This window comes from Hipposideros armiger, unplaced genomic scaffold, assembly GCF_001890085.2.
Source record: "Hipposideros armiger isolate ML-2016 unplaced genomic scaffold, ASM189008v1 scaffold_132, whole genome shotgun sequence".
NCBI lineage: Eukaryota > Metazoa > Chordata > Mammalia > Chiroptera > Hipposideridae > Hipposideros > Hipposideros armiger.
Window position 1 is genome coordinate 335,194 of NW_017731482.1, and position 10,286 is coordinate 345,479.

Consider the following 10,286-nt stretch of genomic DNA (forward strand, 5'->3'; position numbering starts at 1 on the left):
TTGGTATTATCATTGTGCTCTACCCAGCTGAGGCAGTCGCTTGCTGGCCATTGGATGGCTGCTCACGGTGGCTCACAGCAGCTCACACCGGCTGCTGGCCGCTCACGCTGGCTGCCGGCCACACATGGTAGCTCACGACAGCGCACTGCAGCCCCACTGCAGCTTACGCGGTTGCTGGTAACTCATGGCAGCCCAGCTCCAGGTCGAGCTGTTGTTCACCATCTTAGCTGTAGAGGGCGCAGCGTCACTGGCCCTCATGTGGGATCTGAACCGGGGTCCTGCTGCGCAGAGATGGTGCCCCCAAACCCAACTTGTAACCAACGGGCCACTTGGCCAGCCCTGAGTTAAATTTTTTATATGGTGTGAGGTAAGGCTCCAACCGTTCTTTTGCATATGGAAATTCAGTTGTTCTAGCACCATTTGTTGAAGAAACAATTCTTTCCCCATTGAATGGACTTGGCATACTTGTAAAAAATCAATTGGCCATAGATGTATAGGTTTATTTTTGGATCTCAATTCTATTCTAATTTATAATGGTCTCATGTCTAGCCTTATGTCAGTATCACATAGTTTTTACTAGTGTAGCTTTGTAGCACATCTTGAAGTGTGAAGTCCTCCAACTTTGTCCTTTTTCAAGATTGTTTTGGCTATTCAGGGCCCCTTGCAATTCCATATAAATTTGAGGATTGGCTTTATCACTTCTGCAAGAATGGCTCTTGAAATTCTGATAGGGCATGGTCTTTTATTCAGAAATTTTACATTTCAATGTGGCTAAATTATCTCTCTTAACTCTTATGATTTTGGGGTTTTCATGTTGTTTAGGAAGGTAGTTCCTATCCCAAGATTATAGATAAATTATCTTATTTTTTTCTAATAACTTTATCATATTTATAGTTATAAGCCATAATATAATATAACCCATCAGGAATTTACTTTTGCATATGGTGTGAAGTTATGAATCTAACTATATTTTTTCTCTAACTGGATTGTTCTACATAAATTATTGAATAGACTACTGTTTTCCATTTATTGAAATGCCACCTTCATCATACATTAAATTCCTACATGGGAAAATCTATTTTTGGTTTCTATTCTGTTATTAATCTTGCCTATTTCTGAACTAACAACACAGCATTTTCATTATAATAGTCTTTTTCCTCATTCTTTAAAAATCTATTTCTTGGGTATTCTTTTTGAGATGAGTTTTAGAAACAACTTGTCGAGTGCCACAAAAAAGATATCCTTTTGGGATTTTGATTGGAATATACTGAATTCGTAATTTGTATAAATTATAATTTTATTTTTAATCTTCCCAACCCCAAACAGGTTACATATTTTCTTTCATTCAGGTATTCTTTTATGTCCTTCAGTTAACTTAATTGATCAGTTTAAGATATTACATATGTATTCAAATTAATTTATGTTGTTCATTTGCAGCTTGTAAACTTTTTCTTGGGTATATTCCTAAATATATTAGTTTTTGTTGTTATTGTGAATGACTTTAGTTTTATTATCTTTTTCTAATTGGATATTACCAGGCTATATGATAACTTCTGAATACATATATTCTAAATATTACTTATAGAAACTTTCCTACAGGTTCACTAACATAGTTAAGCAGAGATCTATGTACAAGGCTGTATGGTATAACATAGTAAGAGCAAATAATTGGAAATAGTCTAAATGTTTACCAATAGAAGACGGATTAGGTAAATTATAGTACATCTGCACAACGAAATGCTTTGTAGCTTTAGAAGGAATGAAGTAGATTTCTGCATATGGAAAGTTCTCCAAGATATATTGAAAATATATTGTTGTATAAAGAAGCAACAGGTGGAACAGTAGGTAAATGCTACAATTGTGTTTTTATTTATTTGTATATGCATACATTATTTCTGGAAGGATATACACTAAATTGTTAATGGTGATGCTTCTAGAGAAGGAGGTTGGGAAATTATTATGTGTCATCAACAATGATGTGTTCACACCCATTTTTCTCTTCCAGGAAACATGGGAAGACTACATTTCCCAACCTTCCTAGTAGATGTGATCTCACCAATGGGAATGCGGGCAGAGGAATGTGTCACTTCAGCTCCAAAGCAATTAAGTGTCAGTGTGAATCTTTTCCCCACTCACCCAGTCCCCAACCTCTCTCCCATTTGAGCAGCTGGGATCAAGAACTTTGAGATGATAGAGATGCTGGGTAGAAGCAGCTCTGATCTGAGTCACTGCTGGAGGAGAATAGTACACCAACATTGTATACCTCACACTGTGATTTGAGTGAGAAACCAAACTTTGTTGTGTTAAGCCACTGAGATATGAAGGTTTATTTGGTACCATATGTGGTGAATTAAAGATGACCAGAAATTTTTTGGCATTCCTTCCATTAAAAACTGGGGTCTATGTCTCCTGTCCTTGAACCTGGGCTGGACTGTGATGGCTTTGACCAACGGAATGATTGTTTTGGGTGCTCCCTCTCAGAATCCAGATTCTCAGGATCTAGAATCATGCTCTAAGAAACGTAAGCCACATGGAGGCACTTTGGTTTTCAGCTCTAATTGTCCTTCCAGCCAACTGCCAGCATCTATTGCCAGAGTGAGCCCTCATTAGTAACCAGCCCAGCTGAGTCTTCAGATGACTCCAGTCCTGCTTGTGACTGAGACCACATAAGAGACTCAAAATGAGAGTCACCTAGCTGAGCTCAGCCAATACTCAGAATCATGAGATAGTAAAAAAAAAAAAGTTGTATTAAGTAATAGATAACCAAAAGACCACAGAACAAACTGTTCTATCCTGACCAGTATGAAGGTGTGAGGCAAAGAGACTTGCTCTTGTGCTGTTTGAATTTTTGGCTATGTGCGTGTGATTTATTTTTAATTAAAAATAGCTAGAGCTTTGAATTCAAAAGTTCTTATTGCAGGGCCATGAAAATTGGTTTTGTATATTTTTGATACCACAACAACAATAGTTAATATTCACTAATCACCTACTCAACTGGCGCCAGGCCCCATTCTCAGTGCTGAAGACAGAGCTGGGATCAAAGCTGACTTGGTGCCGGCTCTCCCGAAACTTCCAGCCTGATAGGAGAGACAAAAATAAACAACTAAACAAACACAGAAACTCAATCCTTTCTGGGAATGCAAGTGCTCTGAAAGGAAGAACAACTAGATGATATGCACAGTGATTGGGATGGGGGCTGTTTCAGATTGGGCGAACAGGGAAGGTCTTCTGAATGAAGGGGTAGTGTCAGCCCTTGAAATTTCTGGGGGAAAAGCACCAGGAATAGGGGACAGCCAGGGTGAAGGTGCCATGGTGGGACTGAGTTTGGCAGTGATTTCAGTATTGTGAGTACGACTTTATTCACAAAATAGAAAGAGGTAAGGTCAGAAGGTATAGGCATGAGCCAGATCAAGTAGGGCTTTGAAGGCCACGGGGTTAGGGTTGGCTTTGAATATGCTGGAAAGCCTTAGGAGGATTTTAAGTAAGAATAACATGAGCCAACTTAAGTTTTTGAACAATCACTCTGCTGGGAGATGCCTAACCCAGGAGCAAGTTTCAAACTATATTCTAAAGTACATTAGGTCTCTAAATCATGATATAATCACTTTTTATATTTATTAGTTATGAATCATGTTTTCCTAACATAACTCAAGATAAATTAAACAGCATGTTATATGTAAAAAATAGACATTTGTCTTCATGTACTATGAATGTGACCTAAAATTTTAAGTGAACTTTATAATACAACGTTTCATAGTCTAAAGGTAGAAGATAAATGTTTTTGGTTTTTTTTCTTTTTTTTAAGCTGAGCCATCCTGCCACCTGTTGGCAGCTCAGTGGCTGCTCAGCTTGGGCCAGGCATCGAACTGCTGTTGCTCAGAGCTCAAACTCTTGAGAGAGCTCTTAACCAACTGAGCCACTCGGCCAGCCCTGAAGATAAATGTTTTTAGTCAAAATCTTTATCGTATACTATTAAAAAATGACAACGTTATTTTAAATTTCCTAGGAATGTTTTAAGTCAAAAAAGGGTTAGGAACCCCTGACTCAATGTGACTTCGCACCTGAGAGAAATAGCACCTTTGCACCTCACAGCTAAGCAGAGCTCTGTTAATTACCCTTCAATGCACACAGCCCCAGCTCCTTTGATGATGTCCCCAGGCACCCTCATCCTAAAGGGAATTCATCACTGTTGCCAATTGGCCATTGGCCTTCATGGGAACCATGCCCTTCTCCAGGGCACGCCTTCTAGTGAATGTTAACACCCACCATCTACTCCTTCAACAGATAGGCTAGGCTGGGGCTGGGGTTAGAGGAGCCTTAACTGCATGCAGGGGCAGGAGTTTTCCTGGAGAAGGTGACCCATGAGTAGGAGTCAGGCTGACTAGAGAGGAAAGTGTTCCAAAGGAACATGTGCAAAGGAAATCAGGGGAGCTGAGCTCAGTTTATTGTGGTTTCAAAGCAGAGCAGGGTACTTTCTCCTGGGGTATCACCGGCATTTACTGCTTTCCGAGTCCTGTGCCATATCCCCATCCGCATCTCAACAGACCTGTCACTTCCAGGGCCTGTATGTTTCCCCAGTATTGCCAAATTTCTCTCATTTCCTGGGGATAAACAAGTCTGCATTCATTCACTGAGAGCAGGGCCTGCTGGGGCCTTACACAGTGCACTCCAAGGTGAGGCTGGACCTAGTGAATCCCTCCTTTCATTCCTCACACTAGCCTGTGTCTGCAGGGAGCTCTGGACAGGGGTCTTGCTGGAGGTAATTTTATGACAGTTTCCTAAAATCCATGATTCACTGTCAAGTTTACCTGTAAGAGATGTTGCTGCTCCTCCAGAGGCCAACCAAATAAAGTGAATCCGTTGTTGAGCCCTGAGCCTCAGAACCCCACTCCTGCACGATCTCAGGCAAGCCACTTCTCCCCTCTGGGCCAGGGGTTTGCTAGATGAAATCAGCTGCATCCCTTTAACTCTCAGGGACCTAAACTTTCTGTGACAAACTGGGCTCCTAAACCTTGCTCCCTACAAAGACGGTTTTGCCTCCTGTCCTTCCAGACCCGAATCCACCAAGTTTTTATGTCATCGAACCTCTGCACTTGTTCTTCCCACTGCCTGGAATCCTTTGCTCTCCTGGCCAACTCGTATTTCATCCCTCACGACCCAACTCAAATGCCATCATCTCCAAGAAGCAGGGCCTCTTCCCTTCAGTTCTTTCCTCCTCTCTGCTTTCTTATCTCGTTGTCATACTGTGTGTGCCTTGTGTCTGGGTCGCCTTCCCTCACAGATCTTGAGCGCGTCGAGAACAGGGGCGGGGAATGAGGGGGTCTCCAGGTCTGGAGTTGAGAGCTCCACCTGCTCTGGAGGGAGCGTGTACCAGCGTCTGTCACTGTTAATTCGGTCCTGGCGCTGTGATGTTAAATAGCACTAGGCCTGGAGGCCCCGCCTGCGAAGCGCGCCAACAGGCACGGGGGTAGCCGCCCCGGAGGCTCCGACCTCGAGTCCCCTTTATTACCTGACAGCAGTAGAGCCCCAACTTAGTTGAGAATTTTTTTGTGGAGCCCCCGTGGTGTAGACCCTGGGGCGGCTTCCCCTCACCGTTGCTTTCCGTTATCCCCCCAAGCCCGCTCTTGGTACGACCCGGGGATTTCCCGCCGCAGCCCTCCCCCTGACGTCACGGAGTCCCCTGAAAGCCCCGCCCCGGCCCGCACCCGCCTTCTTGGGCCCTGGTAGGAGCGCGGCAGGCGGGAGAGAGAGGCCATGGCAGGGTCCTGCGGCATCGGAGGCCCCGCCGCCCTCTGGAAACGCCACATCGTGCGGCAGTTGCGGCAGAGGGACCGCACGCAAAAGGCACTCTTCCTGGAGCTGGTGCCGGCCTGTGAGTGTGCCCCGGGGGGCTTAGAAGATGGCCGTGGAAGGGACGGGGCTCAGGGAGAGTGTCTGGCTTCTCCCACTGTGACTCAAGCTCACCAGTGCCTTCCCGCCACCGAAGCCTCGGGCCTGCTGGATCCCGTCTCTGTTACACCCCTTCTCCGACTAGTCACATCCCTGCCCTTTCCAACTTAGGTTCTCCTTGGAGTCCCTTCCTGGACGGAGCTCACTCCTGGTACCCCCGCTCTCTTCGCCCCTCAGGGTCTGCTCTGCCTCCCACGGGCTAGGCTTCCTAGGCCCAGATTCCTCAGCCAGTGTTGGTTTTGTAGTCTCTTGTGCTTACCCCGCTGAGCAGTCTCCAGGTTAGAGCCTGGTGTGCATTTGGTCCCCATAGCACAGTGAAACAACGCATGACTGTCCAGAGCAGCTACTTTTTGGCCAATCGAGGGAAGGAATGAAACTGAATCTCTAAGATGTAAACTCAGCCTCAGGCTTTGCCACTGATAGGTGATCCTGGCTCAGGTTTTTGGAGCACCTTTGCACCCAATCAACCGTGACCTGAGGGAGAAACAGGGAACCTCAGGCTGTGGGAGGGAGCTGGCTGAACCCCGGGAAGTCAGACCCTCACAGAGTTGTTTCTGGGGAGGTGGTCAGGAGGAGGTATGGTAGTTCAAGTGGGATAAACAGGTGTGCACCTGTGTAATGTCTCTGGTCACCTGAGGCTTATGTCTGGGGTTTAAAGTCCTTGGTGGAAGTGACACAGCCAGCGGACTGGGTGAGGGAAAGTTGCCGAGGAGCTAGGCCTGGGCTTTTCACCTCCACCCTACCCTGGAATTGGTGAAAAAAAAGGAAGTGTCCTCAGATGGGAGTGGAGAGGGTGTGTTTTAGGGTCTAACAGAAACTACAAACTTGAGGTCTGCTGGATAATTGCTCAAGAGTCTGGCCTGGGGGTGATGGGTAACCTTACACCAACCTGAGGAAGTCAGGATGGTTTTTTAGTCCAGAAAGTTAGAGCCCCTGGAGGGGAAGTAAGCCACAGGTGGAGCTTAGCTTGTTGCATCACTGTGTGTGTGTGTGTGTGTGTGTATGTGTGTGTATCAATCCCTGGCCCCTTCTTTTCTCAGGACCCTTAGTGGGCAGGGCCCAGTCATTTCCTTCCCCAGCATTAATTGTCCTTCTTTGTCACTGGGGGAGCAGGTTTTCTCCTTGGAGGGCCTGGGGGTTAGTGTTATGAGGAGGCTGTACCAGCGCTGAAGGTCCTCTTATGGTTGCACAAATACCCCTCAGGCAAGGGGCGGAGCCCTGGCTTCCAGTACTCTGCCATTTTGCACCCCTGGGCTCCTGCAGCCTTCCCAGCCAGAGAGGTAACCTGTATGCCTGGAGTCTCCTGGAAAGTGTCTGTCTTTACCCCAGGCTCACCCTCTTGAACCCCTAGATAACCGCCTCCTAGAGAAGGCTGAACTACTGGCCCAGTTCTCAGAGAAGGTGCAGCCAGAGCCCAATGATGCCACTCTTGCTACCCACCAGGGCTCCTGGTGAGTGTATGTGTGTTCAAGGTCACAATGGGCTGCCCGGACCCTGCCTTTCCTGCCAACATTGGGTTCATTCTCTCCCTGGCATCCCAGTGGCCCCTCACTGCTGCCCAGGGGAAGGGGAGGTGGGCTCTTCAGCCTTCCCCCAAACCAGCTGCTTAGAATGTCCTCTCCCACCCATCTCAGTCCCATCTCCTTCCCCTCCTCTGTCTCTGCCTCCCTGTTCCTTACCTGATGCCTACAGAAAGGGTCTTGCTATATATTCCAAAGCGGGACTAAAAAGGAGAACTAGGAATGGGTTGGGGCTCAGATTTGGGAGGTGCTTCTTGAGGAGGGTCCTGGCCATGGAACCCAAGGCCTGGAGAACTCCCTGAGCTGAGGAGTCATGAGCAACTTCAGTTTCTGGAGATGCACTCTTTACTCTATTGGCTTTCTGGCTTCCACCTTCCTCAGGAGAAAGTACATGGCTCTAGTTTCAGGCTCTTCATGCACATCCCTGGGTGAATGGAGAGACAACGAGCACCACTCTCTTGGTTGGTTGGCAGGGAGAAGGAGTCGGGGCCTGACTCAGACCAAGTGCCATCACCAGCCACTCTGAGGGTGAAGTGGCAAGAGGAGAAGGAGGGGCTTCAGCTGGTCTGTGGTCAGGTAGGCTGGGCAGGGGTCTGGCAGAGAATGGGGTGGGGCCAGGATCCAGGACTTTGGGGGCTGGGAGATGTGGTCCAAGGGAGCCAGCAAAGGAGGGACATTCCCTAAGTCCAATGAGGCTGGACAGGGGTGAGAGTGCTCTCTAGCTTGGCTCTGGCAGCCCAGGATGAAGTGGATTCCAACAGCAGCTGGAAGAAGTGAGGTGAGAGCTCCGGGAGGAGTGTGAGGTATACAGGGCCCAGGTGGCCTCTATTCCCCCTTCTGGATGGTCCAGCCTGCTCTGCTCACCACTTGCCCCTGCCAACCTCAGGGCCTAGCATCAGTTGATGCTTAATATACATTTGCAGACTAAATGAGTAAGGTGGTCCATCTCCATGGCAGGTTGCCCTACCTCCACCTGACACTGCTTGCCGCTCGGCCTCCCCGTCCCCCTGTGTTTCTTGGCTTGTTTCATCACACTCTTTTGGTTTTTCTCTCATTTCTGTACTTGTTGCTTCTGAACATCCTTCTCTGGCTCCTTCCCTCCTCCCTTTATATGTGATGTTCTTTGGAGCTCAGGTGTATTCACTGACTCCCCACAGCCTCAGAGACTTTGCTGACTCTCAGATCCGTCTCTAGCCCAGCCCTCGCTTCTGAGCTCAGACTCTTGCTCAGCTGCATTTTGGACTTAACATCTAAAGTCAGACTCACCATCGCCGCATAATAAAATGGCCAACACCACATTGAGGTGACTCCACGCAGGCACTGGGCTAAGCATTATTTTAGCTAATCCTACACAACTTTATAGTTACAGAGGAAACTGAGGCTTAGAGAGGCAGAGCCAGGATTTGAACTCCCTCCCATACGAATCCACCTCTGTGCTCTCCATTCAGTCTGTTAGCAATATTTATTGACAATTGCTATATCCAAGGCACAGGGAATGCAGCAGTAAGCAAGACCTGGCCCCATGGAGCTTCCAGTCCACTGGAGGAGACTGATAGGCCAGTAAATATGCCAAGTCACTTGTGCAACTAGTGTGGGATTGGGGTTATGAACCCAGTGAGAGTCTCTCCCTTAGAGCCCTGTTGTAGCTGCAACTTGACATGTGAGAGGTGATTCTCAAACATGTGAGCCTCCTCTGGGCTGTGAGTGCCCCAGTGCCTGGGATGCCTTTAGTCTGCCTGCACTGCATCCCTGGGGCCTGTCCCCACACCACATGCTAATGAATATTTGTAGACTGAGTCATGAACGAGGTAGATCATGTCTTCCTCCATTGGTAGTCAGTCACCGGGCTGGAAACCTAGGGGCACCCCTGATCCCTTCCAGCCCTCCGCTCTGAGCTAGTCACCAGCTCATGGTCTTGTCTCCAAATCCATCAACTTCTCTCTGTTTCCTGTACCATATCTGTCCTGGTCCAAGTTACTCTCATTACTCCCTGGATGACTCCCCCCTTGGAACCCCCATTCATTTTCCATACAGCACTCAGATATTTTAGTAATAAAAATGATATCCATTAAAAAGAGACAAGTAATATATAATACATGCTTGTGAACATTTCAAGAGAACATAAGCCCATACAGTAAAAAAGTAAAAGCCCCCTTTGCCACATCTCCCCATTATCAGTTTGGTATATATACATCCTGCCACTCTCTTGTCTCTGTGCTCATGGTTCCTTTTGTCTGGGATACTTCCGCACACCCCTCACCCTCAGCACTCCCTGCCCATCACTTCCTCAGACACACACCAGTCAGCTCCCATTGGATACACCAGGGGATGAGGAGGGGCTTTCTCTTTAATTCTTAGTAGTTTCACACATCACAACAAGCATGTATTATTATTGTTTTTAACTTTTTATTTTGAAATAATTATAGATTCACAGGAAGCTGCAAAGACAGTAGAGAGGTCCTGTGTACCCTTCACCCAGTTTCCTGCATTGATTATTACATCTTCTGTAACTATAGCACACACAACCAGGAAATTGATATTGGTATGAAGCGTATATATAGTTCTTTGTCATTTTGTCACATGTAGATTTGTGTGACCATCAAGATACAGCACTATTTCATCACCACAGAGATCTCTCTCTTGCTACAACTTACCCCTCTCCCTCAACCATCCCTAACTCCCAGTAACCACTTCAGCGGTTCTCAACCTTCCTAATGCCGCGACCCCTTAATACAGTTCCTCATGTTGTGGTGACCCCCAACCATAAAATTATTTTAGTTGCTACTCTATAACTGTAATTTTGCTACTGTTATGAAT

At 46.9% G+C, this 10,286-nt stretch overlaps 1 protein-coding gene and 1 long non-coding RNA gene across 5 annotated transcripts in view; both read left to right on the top strand.

Annotated features, from left to right (window-relative positions):
* LOC109386347 (uncharacterized) overlaps positions 1–2,369 on the top strand; it is an 18,962-nt gene extending 16,593 nt beyond the window's left edge. Inside the window, exon 2 of the long non-coding RNA XR_002124779.1 lies at positions 2,006–2,369. This is a non-coding gene — a long non-coding RNA (uncharacterized LOC109386347). The remainder of the gene's footprint in view (positions 1–2,005) is intronic.
* Positions 2,370–5,611: 3,242 nt separating this feature from the next.
* ATG16L2 (autophagy related 16 like 2) overlaps positions 5,612–10,286 on the top strand; it is a 13,936-nt gene continuing 9,261 nt past the window's right edge. For 2 of the 4 annotated variants that reach the window (XR_002124778.1, XM_019649401.1), the window contains exons 1-3: positions 5,612–5,872; positions 7,301–7,400; positions 7,943–8,045. Coding sequence is in view for 1 of the 4 variants with exons in the window: in XM_019649401.1 (XP_019504946.1) it covers positions 5,755–5,872; positions 7,301–7,400; positions 7,943–8,045 (321 nt within the window). In the remaining 3 variants the exon portion in view is untranslated. Of the gene's footprint in view, positions 5,873–7,300; positions 7,401–7,942; positions 8,046–10,286 lie in introns of those variants that run through there. The other 2 variants (XM_019649404.1, XM_019649402.1) reach the window with 2 other exon arrangements.